The sequence below is a fragment of the Erinaceus europaeus genome, chromosome 10, assembly GCF_950295315.1.
Source record: "Erinaceus europaeus chromosome 10, mEriEur2.1, whole genome shotgun sequence".
NCBI classification, from domain to species: domain Eukaryota; kingdom Metazoa; phylum Chordata; class Mammalia; order Eulipotyphla; family Erinaceidae; genus Erinaceus; species Erinaceus europaeus.
In genome coordinates this window covers 79127149-79148940 of record NC_080171.1, presented here as the reverse complement: position 1 = coordinate 79148940, position 21792 = coordinate 79127149, and the positions used below count along the sequence as shown (strand labels likewise).

Genomic DNA, 21792 nt, shown 5'->3' with positions numbered 1-21792 from the left:
GCCGGGGCGGGGCACGGGCCTCCAACCATTTCCGCTTCCGGCGCGAGCGCCAAGCCGTTAGAGGGATGGGCGTCTCCGGGGAAAGTGGCGGCTGAAGCCTGTGATGCCACGCAGGCGCACTTGTGGCCTTCGGCTGTGGGCCTGGCCAGCTCCGCTCCAGAGATTGTCCGCGCCTGAAGACTAGAGCTGAGCCACGCCCCTGGAGACCAACAGCCAATAAAGGAGGGCTTCACTGGTTGCTAATGGAAACCTCCGGCCACAACATGGCGGCGGCCTCTAGCGAAGTGTCCCCCGGCTCCCGCCTGCAGCGTAGGGACCGGCGGGGACGGCCGCCGTCGGACGGTGAGGGTTGGACCGAGTTTCTTTCAGGACCACAAGAGGCGGGCCTGACCTGGAGGTCCACCGAGGGTCAAGGGGCGCGCAGGCCCGGGACTCGCGCCCCAAAAGGGCTTCGATAGGAACCGCTTATAAATGAGGAAAATGAGGTCAGATGGAAGCCCGAGTGCGCCCCGGTGTGCCCGGAAGGAGTTTGGCTCTCCTTTGTGGTGGTGGGAAAGCGGCAGCCCCCCCCCCCCCATGACAGAGACCGGTGGGGAAGGGTTCTACGCAGCAGCGAATGGGGTGCTCCCCCTGGATCCCGGGTACAGGCTGGCAGGACCTTTGGGTCCCAGTGTGGATTTTGTCCCCGGGGTCAGGAGGCACGGGAAGGTTCTGGCTGGGGACGACCAGGGTGTGGCCCTTCGTCCTCAGCTCTCACCTTCTCCCTACTATGGGCTCAGCTGCCCTTCCTCCAAGAGGGTTCCAGACCTTTCTCCACCGCTGCCATGTCACTGCCTCTCAGGAACCCTGCGCTCACTGGCAGTGGGGCCACCTCCCGCGGGCCTGCTCGCTGTCTGTGAGCTGTAACAGAATGAAAGAATAGACCCCTCCCTCGGGCCAGGCGGTGGCAAACATTACAGTGCGCAAGGACCTGGGTTCAAGCTCCTGGTCCCCCACCTGCAGGGGAAAAGCTTCACAAGTGGTGAGACAGGTCTGCAGGTGTCTCTGTGACTCTTTCCCTGCCCTCTCAACTTCTCTCTGTCTCTGTCCAATAATAAATAAAAAAGAATGGGCCCCTCAGTCTGGTGACCCCCACCACCACCACAAACTGAAACTTTAGGCAGCAGTGTTGTGGATTTGGGGTGGGAAGGGCTCTCCTTCAAGAGCTTGAGAGCACACCACCGCTGAGTATGTGCTCACTTGCACCTGTTTTTGATGTCCAGGTTATGGTGTCTACATCTACCCAAATTCTTTCTTTCAATATGAAGGAGAATGGAAAGGAGGGAAGAAACATGGTAAGAGACGCCTTTGATCTCTGCCCACCAGCTTCCCCGGGGTACTCTGGGGAGGCAGGTGGCAGCACCCCCACATCAAGCCCCCCTACCTCCAACCCTTCAGGGACTCCACAAGCAAAACTGGGACTTGAAGACCTCCGTCAGAAAACCACCCTTTGGTTTACTTCTGTCCACAGAGATGTAAACCACTTGTAGAGAGTAAACCTCTTGTAGAGAGTCTCATCAACAGAAGAGAGTCTCAGAAAGGCTTCCCAGCTCTCCTTCCTCCCCAAAGTCTCCAAACCCTCCCACTGGCACAGTTGCCCCTAGTGATTCTACCATTTCTCTGTGGGACACAGTGCCTTACATGCTGGCTTTTGTACCTGTCGGCTGCCAGTTTTTCTGTATTTTTAACCCTTTGGCTTTTGGTGTGCTATGGACACAAATGCACCCCCACCCCATGGGACTACAATCTGCTGTTGTCTCCCTCCCAGCCAGGCAAGAAGCCTTCATCTGAGAGTGCCTGTTGCAGAACCTGCACAGTGTTCCTTCCCTTGTGGAGATGTGTCCGTCAGTGTCTCTGTGGCTCTCTCCTCTGTCTCTGTGCTGATGGGGTCAAGGAGACCAAAGTGTGCTCTCTGAAGAGTTTAGGAGGGACACCCCTTCCCCCACACATACATTTGATAACTCTGTGGTTTTCCCAGCCAACAGGGAGCGTAAGTCACACTCAGAGATGTGTGCTGGTGAATGTGTGTACAGGTGTTGGGCATGAGCCAGGATCCCTCAGAACAGAGGACTTGAAAGCCTGCTTCTCTCCAGGAAGCGGACCAGGCCACAGGGTCACTCCTGGCCACTGGCCAACCCCATGTCACTGTTGCTCTGACCAGGTCACGGGAAGCTGCTCTTTAAAGACGGAAGTTACTACGAGGGCGAGTTTGTGCACGGCGAGATCACTGGAGAGGGCTGCCGCTACTGGGCTTCCTCAGGTTAGCTCTGGGGGTAGCCTGTGCACAGCAGACCCCCCTGCTCATTAAAGCACCCCTAAAGAAATGTCACCCCCATTCTGGATGCATAGGACATTTCTGTCTCTAAACTGGGAAACTAGGGTCTGCCCAGCCCTGCCCAGCAAAGCACCGAGCCAGGCTGAGCCACTATCTGGGCAGCCTTTATGCAAGAGGGTATGTGGCCCAGGAGTAGGAATGCCATGTGATGGGTGTTCTCATCTGAATGGCAATTCAGGCTTTGCCACAATGCCTTCTTGAAATAAAGTTATTTGGAGAGTCGGGCAGTAGCGCAGTGGGCTAAGCGCACATGACGCAAAGCGCAAGGGCTGGCATAAGGATTCCAGTTCGAGCCCCCGGCTCCCCACCTGCAGGAGTCACTTTACAAGCAGTGAAGCATCTTTCTCTCCCCCTCTCTATCTTCCCCTCCTCTTTCTATTTCTCTCTGTCCTATCTAACAAAAACGACATCAATAATAATAACTACAACAACAATAAAAAACAAGGGCAACAAAAAGGGAAAATAAATAAAATAAATAAATAAATTTTAGGGAGGGCGGGCTCACTAATAGGGAGGGCCAGCTCATCACAGGGGGGCTCAGTCCCCTTTCCACCACCCTCAAGGGATGTGGCAGTGAGTCCAGCCACCCTCTCTACATCCAGGCAACACCTATTCTGGACACTTCGTGTTGGGAGAGCCTCAGGGACATGGCATGATGAAGTACAAAGCCGGTGGCTATTACGAAGGGGAGCTATCCCATGGCATGAGAGAAGGTGACAACTGTAAGGGCTGAGGTGGCCTGCAGGCTCTGAACAGGGTGGGGGCTAGGAGACTTGGGAGACCCAGAGATCAGTCTTTGTCTGAGCATGGCACTCAGCATCTCTGGTCTGGGATCTACTGCCTCTAATTGTCTTCCCTGGAGGCTGGGGCAGGAGTTAAGAGTGCATCCAGCAGGGCAGAGCTTGGGGACCCCCACCTGAGTGCCCTGGGACAGGGTGGCATCAGCTGAGCACAACCTAACAAGTGGCCAAGAATCTAGTAGTTTAGAATAATGACTGTTGTACTGTTTGCTGCTAGTTCCGGGCATCCCTGCTGGGAGGGGATCTGGTGTGCACAAGAGTGATTTCTTTGGCTGCTGTCCCAGCAGGGTGGGCAGGGTCCCAGGGTCCTCCCCTAGTGCCACTGTGGGTTCTGGCAGAGGAGACGCTGGTGGTGGTCCTCTGAGGCCTCAGCTCAGTCACCTCCTCCACGTGCTATTGATACAAGTCAGATGAAGCCATATTTCCATGAGACGGCAGGATAGGGATGTGGAGGGGACAGGCTCCCAGAGTGACCTTTTGCCCAAACACCACTGTTTCTGGAATACCAGCTGCAGCCCCATCAGAAGCCCTGCTTGGTGAGTGTGACCTCTATGTCTTTCAGTGTTGTTCACATAGAAGCAAGAAAGCTGTCGTGTTTCCCAGTATCCTGGGACCACTTGAGCCCCCACACGATAGATATTACCATGCTTGAGGACTTGGGTTTGAGTCCCTGGTTACCACTTAGGAGCGCCTCAAGAGGAAAGCTTCATAAGCAGTAGAGCTGTGCTACAGGTGTCTTCTCTTCTCTCTGTCTCTCCTCTGTCTCCCTGTAACTAGAGCAGGGGTGGGCAACATCTGACTGTATGCTCCCCTGAAATCATTAGGTCTGGTCCTGCCAAAGCAACCACAGGCAGGACTTGAAATCCAGTGAATCTAGGAGCTTCTTTCATGGTAACACTAAGTGCTCATTTTGAAGTTGTTCATCTTGTGTGACCCTTGAATGTTTATAAATACCCAAATGGGGGCTGGGTGGTGGTGCCCTTTGTAGAGTACAAATGTTACAATGCACTAGGCTCAAGCCCCCAGTACCTATCTGCAGAGGGGAGACTTCACAATTGGTAAAGCAGTGCTGTAGATGTCTCTCTCTCTCTCCCCCTCTCTCTCTTTCTCCCTCTCTCTTTCTCCCTCTCTATCTCTCCTTCCCCTCTCAATTTCTCTTTCTCTGTCAAATAAAAGAAAGGAGAGAGGAAAAGATGGCAACTGAGAGCAGTGGATGTATCATGCAGGCATTGATCCCTAGCAAAAATAAAATTAACTATCCTAGTAGCCATAAAAAAGCTTCTAAATCAGGAGTTGAGCAGTAGCACAATGGGTTAAGCACAGGTGGCGCAAAGTGCAAGGATCGGTGTAAGGATCCCAGTTTGAGCCCCCGGCTGCCCACCTGCAGGGGAGTTGCTTCACAGGCAGTGAAGCAAGTCTGCAGGTGTCTATTTTTTCTCTCCCCCTCTCTGTCTCCCCCTCCTCTCTCCATTTCTCTCTGTCCTATCCACCAATGACGACAACAATAAAACAGCAAAGGCAACAAAAGAGAATACATAAATATTTAAAAGATCTTTTTAAAAATTAGACTTAAAAAAAAAAGCTTCTAAATCTAAAAAGGAAAGGGGCAGGAGGCAGAGGCCAATGGAAGCAACAGAGTCATGCAGGCTCTGAGCCCCAGTGATAACCCTGGTGGCGAAAAAAGAAACAAGAAGCAGAGCCTGCCTCTGCAGACAGGTCAGCACACCTCCAGCTCCTGCCTTCTGACTGGGTCCCTCAGCTGTGACTCAGGCCTGGCGGACTACACTTCCCTAAAACTCTCACTTCCTGTCACTTCCACCCACCCAGACTTGCTACCCAGTGCCACCAGCCAGATATTCATTTGCTGTTGGGGAAAGGGGGCAGAGATCTTACCTGCTCCACACACTCAGAGCCCAGACTGTCTCACCTCAGAAACAGGGTAACAGCTATCCTGGTCACCCTTAGCCATATCTGCTGTCCCTCAGAGGGGCCTGTGCCCAAGGGCTACTTCCAGGAGGGACAGCCTGGCTCCTGGGAGCTGGGACCCCAACTTGGGGCACAGGTGGTGACACTGACCACCACCCCCCTTGGCTTCTCAGGACTGGGGTGTCTGGTGGACCAGGACGGACAAACATACAAGGGATGGTTTCACAACCACCGGCGGCATGGCCGTGGGCAGATGACCTTCCAGTAAGTATGCCTCCTACCTGCGGCCTGAGTGCAGGGTCCCCTTATGCTGGGGTGTCAGAAGCGGCCCCAAGATTGGGCACAAATGTTTTGCACCCTCTGAAAGCCACATCTGTGACTGTTGCCACAGGAACGGTGACAAGTATGAAGGTGACTGGGTTCGGGACCAGCGCCAGGGGCACGGGGTGCTCCACCAGGTGGACGGCTCCACTTATGAGGTACCTGGAAACCATGTGGCCTAAGGGTGGGGGCCCCAGGGTGTCAGGTGCACTCATCCCACAGACATCGAGGCCTTGTCCTGCTGGTGATGCAGCTAAAGGGCCAGTCAGTACCTCCTGCAGATTCCTGAAGGGGCTCCATGCTGTCACCCCATCAAGCATTCTTGTTAAACAGAGTGAAAGAGACCACAGCACTGAAGCCTCCTTCAAGGCATTGGGGTCCAGACTCAAACCTGGGCTATCCAAGTGAGCTATCCAAGTGAGCTATTTCAGCCCAAGATTTATTTATGAAGAAGGGGGAGGGGGACCAAAGCATCATGGTGGCACTTGCATTGCCAGGGATCAAATCCAGGACCTCATGCTGGAGGGCTCAATGCTTTATGCACTGCGCCACCTCTACATCCACCCTGGTCAAGCTTTTTTTTTTTTTTTTTACTTTTTTTATTTATTATTTGATATAGTAGAAAAAGAAAGTGAGAGGGTGTCAGGCTAGCTTCACGGGCTGGAGAGAGAGAGACGACCAGGGACTCATGGCTGAGTGGTACTCAGTTCAGTCTTTAGTCATGTGGAACTCGGCGCAATCTAAGCTATCTCTAATCACAATCCTGTCCTTATATATCCTGAGGCAGAAGTGTCAGGTCCGAAGAGGATGTACGTAGGATAGGGGGTGGGGAGAAGGAAAAAGCCTGCAAAACAGTGAGGATTAAACCAATGCCCTAGAGGCAGGGCAGTGCTTAGTTAACAGTGGTTAGGTAAATAGAATACAGTGTTAAGCAGGGGGGATTAAACCAATGAAACAGAAGGAGTCTTAGAAGCAGAATTTAGAAGCAGATCAACAAGAGCGGAGGGGAAGAGGATAGAGACAGAGACCTTTAAACCTGCTTCACCACTTGTGAAATTTTCCCCCTGAAGGTTGGGGGTGGGGACTCAAACCCAGGTCCTTGTATATGGTAACACATATACTTAACTCGCAAAGCCATTTCCCACCTTCCCCACTCCCAGTCAAGCTTCATTTCCCACCTTCCCCACTCCCAGTCAAGCTTTTAATGAGAAGTGTGCCTGGGGCTAGAGAAACAGCTCAACAGGTAAAACACAGATAAACCTTAGCATCTGTGCTGTCCAGGTTCCACCCCCAACTTGACATGACATGAGAAGCTCTCCAGCATAACTAGAGAGAGCTTTGGTGCTTTAGTGTTACTCTCTATCTCTCATTTGAAGATTTTATTTATTAATGAGAAAGGAGGAGAGAGAAGGAACCAAATATCACTCTGGTACATGTGCTGCTGGGGATTGAGCTCAGGACCTCATGCTTGAAAGTCCAATGTTTTATCCTCTGTGCCATCTCCTGTACCACTCTCTCCCTCTATCTCTCTGTCTGAATGAAAATGTAAACCAGGAACAGTGAAACTATGCATATGAGAAGCACCAGCTCAGCAAAAAGAAGAAGAGAAAGAAAAAAAAGTGTTCTTAGAATGCAGATGTGCCCAGTAGTGTGAAGTGAGGTGCTCCCTGGTGAGCAAGGTTCACAGGGGTGCTCACTGTGGTGTTCAGGGGTTCAGGTGCTCCACACAGGAGCAGGTGAGGGACGAATCCACATTAGTGACTTCATGAGAAAGCTGTGAGAGTGGCCAGCCAAAAGCCACACACCAAGTAGCCCCCACTCTTCAGCCCCCAGGCCAGAAGGGCAGCCTTGAGTTATGTCCTTGCCATGTTGACACTTGGAAATATGGAGCCATGGCCCAAGGAAAAGCCAGCCCAGGGGTGGGGGCTGCCCAGCAGACAGGGCCCACAGAACAAGCCCCACCTCCGTGCTTTGTGAACCCAGCCAAAGATCCTCCCTGACCAGCGACCAGAGGTGGAGCGGTGACAGTCAAAGCTGTCCCCTTCCCGGTCCCCTTCCAGTCAGTGAGGGCCAGCATGCAGCCCACCCCCTCACCCATATGTCCCCAGCTGTCAGCAGGGTTCCTCCTCCCAGGCTCCCTCATGCTCGCACCCCTGAGTGTGGCATGTGTTTGCCTGTGCCCTAGGAGCCAGAACTACCCAGACCCTTGTTCTGTAGATGGGGACACTGATGCAGGAAGCCCCACCTGGTACCTGGGCTAGAGCTCCAAGCACACCCAGGGGCTGGAGGTCTACTGGTGAGTGAGGCAGGGGTGCTACTTCCAGAGAATCGACCAACCGGGTGCACCTCTTCTGGTAGCTGCACAAGGCGTCCACCAGGGGGCAGCACAGCCTCAGCGATGACTCCCATAGACAAGGAGCCTTCCTCTTGAGGCCCGGTCGAGCTAGACTTAGGGCAGGTGCCCTCACCACTGCCTTGGAAGATGAGCAGGGACTTGGCTTCAGACTGGACTTGGGGACTCTGGGAGGAGGAACCCTGCTGGCAGCCCAGCCTCCTGAGCCCCCAGCCTCTGCCCTGTGCTGTGTCCCCACCAGGCCCCACCATGCTGGGCTCACCGACAGCCACACTGGGCTGTTACAGATCCTCTGTCCTCCAATCACCTGCCAGTCAGGGGCCTTGGTGGCTGGCAGAGGGCTCCCTACACCTGGGAGGAGAATGTATGTGTGTGTGGGGTGAGTGGAGTGTAGCAGAGAACTGTAGCTCTTGGTGGCCCACAGACTTGGGCCACAGACTGTAGCTCTTGGTGGCCTCACCTCCCATCACCTCCTGTGATGGTGTCCCTGGGCCTGGCTACAGGGCTCCCCTCAGCCCAACTGGGGGCTCTCTGCATCCCAACAACTGACCTCCGCATGTGAGAAGTGGTGACAGAGCTATCACATGGGGTGAGGGAGTCAGCTTTGCACTCTGAGGCTCCCCTCTTGCTGGGGCATCATTGTCCCCTGAACTTCCATAGTCAAATCTTTAGCCTTCTTTATAAAAACATTTTCTCCTGATTTTTGTTTTTCCCACCAGGACTATCAATGGGCTCAGTGGCTACATGGCTCCATCACTCCTGGCTGCCATTATTTTTAGTGGAGTTTAGTTTTATTTTATTTTTAGATAGAATGAAAGAGACTACAATGCTGAAGCTTCCTTTAATACTGGGTTTGAACCTGGCTCATGCCCATAGCAAAGCAGCACACTGTCCAAGTGAGCTATTTCACCAGCCCTGGTGTGTGTGTGTGTGTGTGTGTGTTGTTTTGTTTTTTGGACAGAATGTGAACAACAGAGAGGGAAACACAAAGAAGGAGCGACCCTGCTGCAGCACCCTCCACTGTTCAAGGAACTTCCCCCCCCGCTAGTTCTCCCATGTGATGACCAACATTTTGAACCCAGAGCCTTACTCATGGTAACTTTAGTGCTCTACATAGTGAGTCCCTACTCAGCTCCCTAGAAAATAGCTTTAGTTGGGGTAAAATACAGATAACATCAGATCTGCCATCTTGACCACAGTCAGTGCAGGTCTCCAAGGCTAGAAGGGTCACGACTGTGCAAACTCCCCCCACCAGTTCCAGAACTTTCTTCCCCACTGAGCCTGTCTGCACTGAGCACTCACTCCCTGGCCAGGACCCCAGAGCATCCCTGTCTATGTCCATGCTGGCCGGCATTGCTGGCTTCCGCCGGCCAGGCACCCAGGCTGCGTCACCTGTGCTCCCTGGAGGGAGGCCTGCTGTCTGAAAGCTGCCTGTGCCCAGAACAGGTGGCTGGCCATCTGTATTCCTCATCTACCTGCCAGTGCTGCTCCCTGCCCTTCTCTACTCTGTTCTCCAGCCAGGTATGCGCTGGACACACAGGGCCAGTGGGAGCACCTAGGAGGAGGTGCCAGAGCCTCTGTCCCTGAGGGTATGGGTGCCATGGGGGTGAGGAGGGGGCACTAGTAAGGCAGTGGGTCCATCAGCCAGTCCCAGTTCTCACTCAAACAGGACCATGAGGGCACCCCTGGAAAGTGAGAGGCCCATGTGTACTGAGATAGGCACCCCTTCTCTGACCACAGCTATTCCTGGCAAATTTTCTCCTTTTCTTCCAATTCCTTCTTCCACCTCTTCTTCTTCCTGCTCTCGCCTTGTCCACCTTGTCTTCTTCAAGATTTATTTTGGGGGGTCGGGCGGTGGCGCAGTGGGTTAAGCGCATGTGGTGCAAAGCGCAGGAACCGGCATAAGGATCCCGGTTCGAGCCCCCGGCTCCCCACCTGCAGGGGAGTCGCTTCACTGGCGGTGAAGCAGGTCTGCAGGTGTCTATCTTTCTCTCCCCTTCTCTGTCTTCCCCTCCTCTCTCCATTTCTCTCTGTCCTATCCAACAACGAATTGCGTCAACAAGGGCAATAATAATAACCACAATGAAGCTACAACAAGGGCAACAAAAGGGGGAAAAAAATGGCCTCCAGGAGCGGTGGATTCATGGTGCAGGCACCGAGCCCAGCAATAACCCTGGAGGAGGAAAAAAAAAAAAGATTTATTTTGGGGGCACATGGCACGAGATGCAGGGATACTGGTTTGAACCCCCAGCTCCCCAGCTGCAGGGGGGTCAGTTCACAGGTGGTGAAGCAGGTCTGCAGGTGTCTATCTTTCTCTCCCCCTCTCAGTCTTCCCCTCCTCTCTTCATTTTTCTCTGTCCTATCTAACAACATCAATGGCAACAACAACAAGGACAATAAAATGGGAAAAATGGACTCCTGGAGCAGTGGATTGGGAGTGCAGGCACTGAATCCCAGTAATAACCCTGGAGGCAAAAAAAAAAAAAAAATTATTGCATGAGGTAGAAATAGAGAAACCAGAGCAGTACTATGGCATATGCGATGCCAAGGCTCAAGCCTAGGACCTCATGACTGGCAGTCCAAAGCTCTGTCACCAAGCCACCTTTCGGGTTGTGGCCTCTGGCAAGTTTAAGGACGTTGAGGGCATGGGGGGAGGACTCATGCAGGGTCCTCACGGAAAAAGAGGAAGTGAGGCCTGACTCCAGGGGTGCCCCACCTAGTGCCCAGCTCTTCCAGATCACCTCAGCATCACCTGCCCCCTCCCAGCCCCTTGTGTGCTACAGACAACCTCAACAAAGGCACTTTCCCCAGGTTTGGGAGCCCAGCCCTGGGACTCCCATGGGTCCAGAGAGCACCAGAGACACCCCGTGCCCAGGCCCAGCTTATCCAGAGGCCATCTTGAGCCTGAGACCAGCTTGTTGCTCCTGGGGCTTCTGCCTCAGTGGCACCCCTTTATGCTGCTTTCCCTCTCCCAGTCTGCAGCTGGCTTCTGGGGCTGCGAGAGGCCCAGAGGCAAGGATGGGGGGGCTGCTAAGCCCCCAAGAACCCCACTGTGGGGGTGGGGTAGGGTGGGGGTTGGGGTATCAGTGAGCAGAGCCAAGCAGCTCCTGGAGCCCATTCCTCCTACAACGGGAACACTTCCCAGGCAAATAAAACACCACAGGCTCTTAAAATTTTCCACAAGACAGTGTTGCTGCACATTCCTACTCTACTGGCACATACCCCAGGCCAGGGGGCCAGGCAGGTTTGGGGTTGTGGTGGGCAAGTGGCTCCCCAGAGCTCAGGTGGCTTTTAGTCAGCCCCTCCATTAGCCAGGCCCAGCCTGGAGCCTCCTCCCTGCATGTGTGTGGGGCCTTAGCATTGAGGGCATGCTGTGCTGGAAGTGTGCCCTCTATAGAAGTCTGTGGATATTTTATATGCAGGCCACTGTCCCCAGATTCACAGGCTGCATGAAATGGGGTGGGGCAGGGGGGTGTGGTGAACATGTATTTTACAAAGTGAGCTGGGGGCCAGAGGAATAGCACATGTGGATAGTGCACTGCTTTGCAATGTGCAAGACCCAGGTTCAGGCCTGGTGCCCACCACATTGAAGGAAGTCTCTGTGGTATGGTCTCCCTTTCACTCTTTCACTGCCTCTCTTGTTTCTATTTTAAAAGTTAATTAATTAAAAAACACACCAAAGCAAGTCAAATCACATCCGAGTAAAGTATGTTTCTCATACAGCCTTGGGGTCTGGGATGGGGGCAGGGACAATGCAGGGGAGAGGGGCCCCACATCTGGGCCAGGCAGGCAGGCTAACAGCTTTCTCTCCTCCCTGCAGGGACAGTGGCATGGTGATGTCTTCAGTGGCCTGGGCACCCTGACCCACTGCTCAGGAGTCACCTACCATGGCCTGTGGGTGAACGGGCACCCAGTGGGTGAGTATAAGCACCCCCCCTCTTGGGAGGGGCATGCCCTGACTTAAGTGGCCCTGGGCACAGATGGGGGAAGTGCTGGGGACCAGGGTGAGGGGAGTCAGGCCCCATCCCTTGTTTAAAAAGCACATTCCATCTAGATTGCTTTTTTTCCCCTTTTTTATTTTAATGAGACCTACAGAGGGATAGGAGAGGGCCCAGAGCCCTGCTCAGCTCTGGCTAATGGTGGTTCAGAGGATCGAACCTGGGACCTCAGAGCCTCAGGCAGGAGAGTTTTTCTGCAGAACCATTGTGCTATTTCCCCAGCCCTCCACCTGGATTTCAAAAGGACTCATGTTCCAGGGGTCCTGCCTAATGGGGACTCCTCACATCAGGGGTACTCCACACAGGACCTTCCCTACCTTGGGGTCCCCCAGCCTCAGGATATCCCCTCCTGTCACAGAGGCCTCCCAGCCTCCTCCCCCACACATGACATCACTAGTGGCCTCCAGGGATCTTTGCTGGGGAGTTGACTCACTCCCTGTGGCCCCTAGAGCATGGGGGTGGCCCCTCCAGACTCCAGAAAGGTGGATTCACCCTCAGGGTCAGCTTGACCAGGGTCACAGGTCCAGGTCAGGGTTCTAGGCAGTTGGCAAGTTGGCAGTGACAGCCAGCACCCTGACTTGTCCTGGGAAGGCAGGTGTGTGGGAGGAGCAAACACTGGGATCCAGTCTGAGTCACCTACACCACACTGTACACACCTACCCCAGCGCAGGCCACAAGGATGGTGATTCTGGGGCCGGAAGTTCTTGCTGTGGCACCAGGCGCTGCCTTCACACTAATGGTCCAGCTGCAGCAGGCCAATGGAGCTGTGGCTGAGGGTAAGCTGGGGGGTGGGGAGAAAATTTTCCCAAAAGGTGGCAATGCTGGGTCCCAAGTGAGTCTCTAGGGTGCCCCGTGGTGGCCACAGGCTGGCAAGGGAACAAGTCTTGGACAGACAAGCTGCCCACTGCCTCCCACCAGTACTCAGAGCACAGAGGCTCAGGGCACGGTCATAGAGCTGTGTGTCAGTACTCGTCCCCGAGCCCAGAAAGGCCCCTGCCATCCCAGGCAGCCACCAGCACCAAGGGGGTTTCCGTCGGGATGCGCAACCTGGAGTCTCTCATCCCAGTCCTGCCCAAGCCCAACTCCTCTTGGCCTCCAAGATCAGGAGAGGGTGGAGTCCAACACCCCTCCTTGCACCTGCATCATCTGTGTCCTTGTTCCCACCCACAGCACCTAAGCTCATAGCACTTTCCAGCTCTAGGCCTGTGCTGTCACCAGTAGCTGTGGCAACACTGCAAATGTGCATGCATACATGCTGGGTGGAGTTACTGGATTCAGGTGCTTTCTTCTGAAGCTTCCTAACACTCCCAGTGAGGTCCAGGTAGCTCACACCCTCCCAGTGCCTATGCTCATCTTCCCTTGGATTCCAGCCGCTGTGGGCTGGCTGGCACCCTCCTAGCTGAGCTATCTTGTCTGCCCTATGTTTCTTGTGTCTCTTATTTTTATTGCCAACTGGGTTACCATAGGTGCTCAATCTCTGCACAATGACTACCTGTGGTCTTCCTCTCCTAGCCCCCCCCCCCCAAATTTCTTTCTTTCTTTTTTGCATAGAAACAGAAAAAGAGCCTTGGGGGCTTGAACCACGGTCCTTGAGCTAGGTAACGTGCACTATATCATTCGTACCACCAGCAGGTTCTTGCAACTTGTGTTTTTATTCTGAACTATTAAGAGTTCCTCCTGTGTTCTGGATAAAAGGTCCTGATCAGATACCCAGTTTGCAAATATTTGTCCCTATTTTGCAAGTTGTCTTGAAGTTCTCTTTGATCCAACCTTTCCCGGGTCAGTTTCTTTTTTCTGCCACCAGGGATATTGCTCAAGCTTGGTGCCAGCACTACAAACCCACCACTTCTGGTGGCCTTTTTTTTTTTTTAATTGCATAGGACAGAGAAAAACTGAGAAGGCGAGAGGAAGAGAGAGACACCTGCAGACCTGCTTCACCGCTTGTGAGGCATCTCCCTGCAGGCGGGGACCAGGGCATGGTAATATGTGTACTTAACTGGGTGCGCCACCACCCAACCCCTCCCAGGTCAATTGTTGTTGTTGTTGTGTTTGTTTCAGATAGAGAAAGAGAGACAAAGACCACAGGGCTGCTCCCCCATGTGTGGAGCATCCCCTGGTGTCTTGGTGCTCCTGTGTGGTGCCAGGGTTTGAACCCAGGCCTTGCACATGGGATGGCACAGGCTTCCCAAGTGAGCTGTCTCCTGACCCTGTCTTACAATTCTGGTGATACGTATCCTTCAAGTCCAAAGTTTTGCAACTTTGATCAAGTCTAATCTGTTTTTCCTTTTGCTGCTTGTGTGTTGGGTGTCCCATGAAAGACTGCTTGGCCCAGGATCATGAGCCTGTTCCCAGGTTTGTTTTGTTTTTTTGTTTTGTTTTGCTTCCAGGGTTATTGCTGGGCCTGGGTGCCTACACTACAAATCTACTGCTCCTGGAGGTCATTTTTTCCATTTTGTTGCCATTGATATTGCCTTTGTTGGATAGGCCAGAGAGAAATGGAGAGAGGAGGGGAAGGCAGAGAGGGGGAGAGAAGGATAGACACCTGCAGACCTGCTTCACCGCCTTTGAAGCAACCCCCCCTGCAGGTGGGGAGCCATGGGCTCGAACCGGGATCCTTACTTCAGTCCTTGCACTTTGTGCCAAGTGCGCTTAACCCGCTGTGCTACCACCTGACTCTTGTCCTTGTGCTTTTTCAACTCACTGCACTACCACCAAGCCCCCCTATTCCCAGGGTTTCTTCTGAGACACTGACAGTTCTAGCTTTATATTTAGCATAGACACTCTTTGTGTTATTGAGGAAGGGGTGGGGGGGTTTCCTCTAAATGTGAATGTTCAGTTGTCTCAGCAATATTAATTTGAAAAATAAATATATACTGTCTTGGTGGCACACCCAGTAAAACACACATATTACCATTGACAAGGATCCTAGTTCAAACCTTTGGTTCACACCTGTAGAGGTGGGGGAAGCTTCACAATCAGTGAGGCAGGGCTACAGGTGTCTGTCTCCCTCTCTATCTCCTTCTACCCCTGCTCAATTTCTTTTTTTTCCCCTACTCCATAGCTATCATCTGCACCACAAATCCACTGCTCATGAAGGCCATTTTTTCCATTTTTGTTGCTTTTGTTATTATTATTATTATTGTTGTTGTTGTTGTTGTATAGAACAGAGAGAAATCGAGAGAGGAGGGGAAGACAGAGAGGGGAGAGAAAGATAGACATCTGCAGATCTACTTCACCGCCTGTGAAGCAATTCCCCTGCAGGTGGGGAGCCGGGGGCTGGAACCGGAATACTTGCACTGGTCCTTGCTTAACCCTCTGCGCTACCACCCGACCTCCCCCCCTTTTTTTGCCTCCAAGGTTACTGCTGGGACTCGGAGCCTACACTACTAATCTACTGTTCCTAGGGGCTATTTTTCCCTTTTGTTGCCCTTGTTGTTTATCATTATTATTATAGTTGCTAGTGCTGTCATTGTTGGATAAGACAGACAGAAATCGAGAGAGGAGGAGAAGACAAAAAGGGAGAGAAAGATAGACACCTGCAGACCTGCTTCACCACTTGTGAGATGACCCTCTGCAGGTGGGAAGCCGGGGGCTTGAACCCAGATCCTTATGCTAGTCCTTGAACTCCGTGCCATGTGCACTACCACCCGCCCCCCTCACCCCCCGCCTCCACACACACTCAATTCCTTTGTCACTATCAAAACAAAAAAGACAAGCAGGCGTGTTAGATTCATTATGTAGTCACCAAATCTCAGGAATAACCCTTGTAGCAAATAAATAAATGAGAACTAGAACTTTAAAAAAGTACTTTTGGGGAGCCGGGCGGTAGTGCACCGGGTTAAGCGCAGGTGGCACCAAGCACAAGGGCCGGCATAAGGATCCCGGTTTGAGCCCCCAGCTCCCCACCTGCAGGGGAGTCGCTTCACAGGCGGTGAAGCAGGTCTGCAGGTGTCTGTCTGTCTTTCTCTCCCCCTCTGTCTTCCCCTCCTCTCTCCATTTCTCTCTGTCCTATCCAACAACGATGACATCAATAACAACAACAACTACAACAATAAAAAACAACAAGGGCAACAAAAGGGAAAATAAATAAATATAATATATATATATATATATATATATATATATTTTAAAAAGTACTTTTGGGGATCGGGCGGTAGCGCAGCAGGTTAAAGCGCACGTGGCGCCAAGCTCAGGGACCAGCATATGAATCCGGGTTCGAGCCCCTGGCTCCCCACCTGCAGGGACATCGCTTCACAGGCGATGAAACAGGCAGGTCTGCAGGTGTCTTTCTCTCCCTGTCTCCGTCTTCCCCTCCTCTCTCCATTTCTCTCTGTCCTATCCAACAATGACGACATCAGTAACAACAACAATAACAACTACAGCAATAAAAAAACCCAACAAAGGCAACAAAAGGGAAAATAAATAAAGAAATAAATAAATATACTTTTTTTAAAAGCACTTTTCTCTTCTTGACCCACTGAATTGTCTTGGCTTTAATTTGTTTAAGTAGCCATCAATTTTGTCATGTGTATTCTCAAAGGATGTTAGACTTGTTTTGTTTTTTTTCTTGTTTTATTTATTTATTTTTAATATTTTATTTTTTATTATTAATTAGAGAAAGAGAGAAACTGAGGGGAGGGAAGATAGAGAAAAAGACACCTGCAGCTCTGCTTCGCCACTGTGAAGCTTTCCCCCTGCAGGTGGGAGCCAGGTGCTTAAACCTGGGTCCCTGCACATTATAATATGAGCACTTAACCAGGTGCACCTCTGCCTGGCCCCCTATTTATTTATTTATTTTTTAATATTTTATTTATGTATTCATGAGAAAGATAGAAGGAGAGAGAAAGGACCAGATTTCACTCTGGTACATGTGCTGCCGTGGATTGAACTCAGGACCTCATGCTTGAGACTCCAATGCTTTATCCACTGTGCCACCTCCTGGACCACTATTTATTTATTTATCTATGTATGTATGTATGTATGTATGTATGTATTTTTTTTCCTCCAGGGTTATTGCTGGGCTCGGTGCCTGCACCATGAATCCACCGCTCCTGGAGGCCATTTTTTCCCCTTTTTGTTGCCCTTGTTGTTGTAGCCTCGTTGTGGTTATTATTATTGCCATTGTTGATGTTGTTCATTGTTGGATAGGACAGAGAGAAATTGAGAGAGGAGGGGAAGACAGAGAGGGGGAGAGAAAGATAGACACCTGCAGACCTGCTTCACCGCCTGTGAAGTGACCCCCCCTGCAGGTGGGGAGCCAGGGGCTCAAACCGGAATCCTTATGGTTCTTGAGTTTTGAGCCATGTGCGCTTAACCCGCTGTGCCACTGCCCAGCCCCCCCCTTCCTAAGGGAGCTGTGGTGTACTGTGTCTTATTTGTCCATTTCATCTAAGATTGATTGGCACAATCTTCTTTGTAATCATCCCTATTCTTTCTTGAATACAGTGATAGCACTTCTTGGGTTCCTAATGCAGATCATTAGGATCTTCTCTCTCTTCTTGTCACAAGCTAGAAGTCATCCATGTTATTATCTAGTATCACATAATGGTGTTGGTGTTTCTTTTATTACTTGCTGTTTCATTAATCTTTATTTTGAGCTATCATATTATTCCCTTGCTTCTTTTTAATATATATATATTTAAATGTATTTATTTATTTATTTTATTTAAATGAGAGAGAGAAGTAACAAAGAGAAAGATACAGAGAGGGCGCTGGGCAATGGCACACCTGGTTAAGCACACATAGTGTGAAGTGCAAGGACCTGTGCAAAGATCCGGGTTCAAGCCCTTGCTCCCCACGTGCATGGGGTCTGCTTCATAAGCAGTGAATCAGTGCTATAAGTCTGTCTGTCTGTCTATCTATCTATCTCTATCTCCCCTTCTTTCTATCTTCCCATCTATCTAACCTATCTATCTATCTATCTATCTATCTATCTCTATCTCCCCTTCCCCTCTCAATTTCTCTCTGTCCTATCCAATAAAAAAAAAAAATGAGTGGCCCAGGAGGTGACACAGTGGATAAAGCATTGGATTTTCAAGCATAAGGTTCTGAGTTCAATTCCTGGTAGCACATATACCAGAGTAATGCCTGGTTCTTTCTCTCTCTCCTCCTATCTTTCTCATAAATAAATAAATACAATAAAATTTTTAAAAAATGAGTGAGTCGGGAGGTAGCAGGTTAAGCACAGGTGGCACAAAGCGCAAGGACCCGTGTAAGGATCCCGGTTCGAGCCCCCGACTCCGACCTGCAGGGGTGTCACTTCACAAGCCGTGAAGCAGGTCTGCAGGTCTCTATCTTTCTCTCCCCCTCTCTGTCTTCCCCTCCTCTCTTCATTTCTCTCTGTCCTACCCAACAATGACGACAACAATAAAACAATAAGGGTAACAAAAGGGAATAAATAAATATTTTTTTTATAAAAGTGGAGAAAATGGCTACTAGGAGCAGTGGATTTGTATTGCAGGCACCAAACCCCAGTGATAACCCTGAAGGGAAAAAGAGAGACGCCAGAGCACTGCTTAGCTATGACTTGTGGTGGTGCTGGGGATTGAACCTCGGACCTCAGAGTCTCAAACATGCATCCTTTGCAGAACCATTATGCTCCTTTTTTTTTTTTTCCTAGTATAGAAGCTTCTTGCTGGGCCAGTGAAATAGTTCTCTTGGATATTAAGCTCCTTTGGCATGTGCATGTTCCAGGTGCAATCCAGCCCCCTACCAAACTGGAAGAAGCTTCAATGATTTGCTCTCTTCCACTCTCTGTTAAAGAAAGAAGTTTATTGCCATGAATTACCCTTCCATCGTGCTTTTGCTGCATTCTACAAATTTTATTTTTGAAGATTTATGTATTTGAGAGAGTGAGCAGGGAGAAAGAGAGGACCAATGTTCAGCTCTGGCATGAGGCAGTGGCGGGAACTAAAATGACAACTCCCAAGGCCTCTAGTACACACAGTGCTCTAAGAGGCTGAGCTCTCTCCCAGGCCCTCACAGATTTTGATAATGCCGTGCTTTCATTTTTATACAGAATTTCAAAATTTTATTTCTTGTGAGCTCCATGGGTGCATGGCTTCATTTCCAGTATTTGATGGTTTTATTGAAACCTTAGGATTTTAAAATGTATATATGAGTGGTCCAGGAGATGGCGCAGTGGATAAAGCATTGGACTCTCAAGCACGAGGTCCAGCGTTCCTTCCCTGGCAGCACGTGTACCAGGGTGATGTCTGGTTCTTTCTCTCTCCTGCTATCTTTCCCATTAATAAATAAATAAAATATTTTAAATGTGTATATAATAGATACATAGAGAAGATGAAACAGAAGGGGAAAAGGGTGAGGGAGCAGGAGATAGATAGATAGAGCAGTGGATAAAGCACTGGACTCTTAAACATGAGGTCCTGAGTTCAATCCCCAGCAGCACATGTACCAGAGTAATGTCTGGTTCTTTCTCTCTCCTCCTATCTTTCTTATGAATAAATAAATATTTTTAAAAAGATAGATTGATTGATTGATTGGTAGGCAGACCTGCAGCACTATTTCACCACTCATGAATCTCCCCTCATCCCCCCACAGGTGGGGATTGGGTGCTTGAGCCTGGCTCCTTAAACATGGTAATATGTGTACTTTACAAGATTCACCACCACCTGGCCTCTCTTACAGATATTCTGTCCACTTGTCAGTTATCCGTGGTGGTATACTCAAACCTATGGTTATAGTTGTAAGTTTGTCTATTCTTCCTTTTTTTTTTCCTCCAGAGTTATCACTGGGGCTCGGTGCCTGCACTACGAATCCACTGCTCCTGAAGGCTATTTTTTCCCTTTTTTTAAAAAAAATATTTATTTATTCCCTTTTGTTGCCCTTGATGTTTTCTTGTAGTTATTATTGTTGTTGTTATTGATGTTGTCGTTGTTAGATAGGACAGAGAGAAATGTAGAGAGGAGGGGAAGACAGAGAGGGGGAGAGAAAGATAGACACCTGCAGACCTGCTTCACCGCTTGTGAAGTGACTTCCCTGCAGGTGGGGGGCTGGAGACTCAACCGGGATCCTTGAGCCGGTCCTTGCGCTTTGCGCCACCTGCACTTAACCTGCTATCTCCTGGCCCCAAGTTTGTTTTTTATCTGCTCTAATCATCTGTGTCTTTAAATCTAAGTGCTTATGCCATTCAGATTCAATGTAATTATTAATACAATAGATTTAAACCTAAAACTTTAATATCTGTTTTCTTTGCCCTATTTTTTCACCTTTTATATGTTATACCTGTCTTCTTTGCATTAATTTTTATATTGATTTATTTACAAGATAGAGGGGCAAGGGAGACACAGAGCATCACTCTGGCACATGTGATCCAGGGTGTCAACTCACTCATGTTTGGGAGTCCAGTGCTATATCCACTGTGCCACCTCACACACTTCTGCATTCATTATTTTTATGATTCTGTTTTCTCCTCTGGTGACTCATCAGTCATACTTCTTTGTTCTGTTATCCTAGGTCTGCCATGAGGGTTTTTTTTTTATATATATACATTTATTTATTTATTTTCCCTTTTGTTGCCCTTGTTGTTTTCTTTTTTTTTTTTTAATTTTCTTCACTGGGGAATTAATGTTTTACATTCAACGGTAAATACAATAGTTTGTACATGCATGACATTTTCCAGTTTTCCATATAACAGTACAACCCCCACTAGGTCCTCTGTCATCCTTCTCGGACCTGTATTTCTCCCCCTACCCCCACCACAGTCTTTTACTTTGGTGCAGTATGCCAATTCCAGTTCAGGTTCTATTTGTGTTTTCTCTTCTGATCTTGTTTTTCAACTTCGGCCTGAGAGTGAGATCATCCCATATTCATCCTTCTATTTCTGACTTATTTCACTTAACATGAACTTTTCACGGTCCATCCAAGATAAGCTGAAAATGGTGAAGTCACCATTTTTAATAGCTGAGTAGTATTCCACTGTGTATATAGACCACAACTTGTTCAGCTACTCATCTGCTGATGGACACCTGGGTTGCTTCCAGGTTTTGGCTATTACAAATTGTGCTGCCAAGAACATATGTGTACACAGATCTTTTTGGATGGGTGTGTTGAGTTCCTTAGGATATATACCCAGGAGAGCAATTGCAGGATCATAGGGTAGGTCTATTTCTAGCCTTCTGGGAGTTCTCCAGATTGTTCTCCACAGAGGCTGGACCAATTTACATTCCCACCAGCAGTGCAGGAGGGTTCCTTTGACCCCACACCCTCTCCAGCATTTGCTGCTGCTACCTTTTCTGATGTATGACATTCTCACAGGAGTGAAGTGGTGTCATTGTTGTCTTTATTTGCATTTCTCTGACATTCAAAGACTTGGGGCATTTTTTTCATGTATTTCTCAGCCTTTTGGATCTCTTCTGTGGTGAATATTCTGTCCATGTCCTCTCCCCATTTTTGGATGGGGTTATTTGTTTTCTTGTTGCTGAGTTTGGCAAGCTCCTTATTTATTCTGGTTATTAGCCTCCTGTCTGATGTATGGCATGTAAAGATCTTCTCCCATTCTGTGAGGGGTCTCTTGATTTGGGTAGTGGTTTCTTTTGCTGTGAAGAAGCTTTTTAATTTGATGTAGTCCCATAGGTTTATGCTTGCCTTAGTCTTCTTTGTAACTGGATTCGTTTCATTGAAGATGTCTTTAAAATGTATGCGGAAAAGAGTCCTGCCAATATCTTCCTCTAAGTATCTGATAGTTTTTGGTCTAACATCCAAGTCCTTGATCCACTTGGAATTTACTTTTGTGTTTGGTGAGATATAGTGGTTCAGTTTCATTCTCCTGCAAGTCTCAACCCATTTTTTTTCCAACACCGTTTGTTGAAGAGACTCTGCATTCCCCATTTAATAGTCTGGGCACCTTTGTCAAAGATTAGATGTCCATAGGTGTGGGGGCTTACTTCTGGGTTCTCAATTCTATTCCACTGGTCAGTGTGTCTATTCATGTTCCAGTACCAAGCAGTTTTGATGACAATGGCTCTATAATACAATTTGAGATCTGGGAGTGTGATGCCT

At 49.8% G+C, this 21792-nt stretch overlaps 1 protein-coding gene across 6 annotated transcripts in view; it reads left to right on the top strand.

The window, feature by feature from the left end:
• Positions 1 to 48: 48 nt before the first annotated feature.
• MORN1 (MORN repeat containing 1) overlaps positions 49 to 21792 on the top strand; it is a 41875-nt gene continuing 20131 nt past the window's right edge. For 2 of the 6 annotated variants that reach the window (XM_060199894.1, XM_060199895.1), the window contains exons 1-9: positions 50 to 342; positions 1263 to 1334; positions 2201 to 2299; positions 2977 to 3087; positions 5274 to 5364; positions 5492 to 5579; positions 9221 to 9295; positions 11595 to 11691; positions 12438 to 12548. In XM_060199894.1, the coding sequence (XP_060055877.1) occupies positions 243 to 342; positions 1263 to 1334; positions 2201 to 2299; positions 2977 to 3087; positions 5274 to 5364; positions 5492 to 5579; positions 9221 to 9295; positions 11595 to 11691; positions 12438 to 12548 (844 nt within the window). In that variant the 5' untranslated portion in view covers positions 50 to 242. Of the gene's footprint in view, positions 343 to 1262; positions 1335 to 2200; positions 2300 to 2976; positions 3088 to 5273; positions 5365 to 5491; positions 5580 to 9220; positions 9296 to 11594; positions 11692 to 12437; positions 12549 to 21792 lie in introns of all 6 variants that reach the window. The other 4 variants (XM_060199893.1, XM_060199891.1, XM_060199892.1 and 1 more) reach the window with 4 other exon arrangements.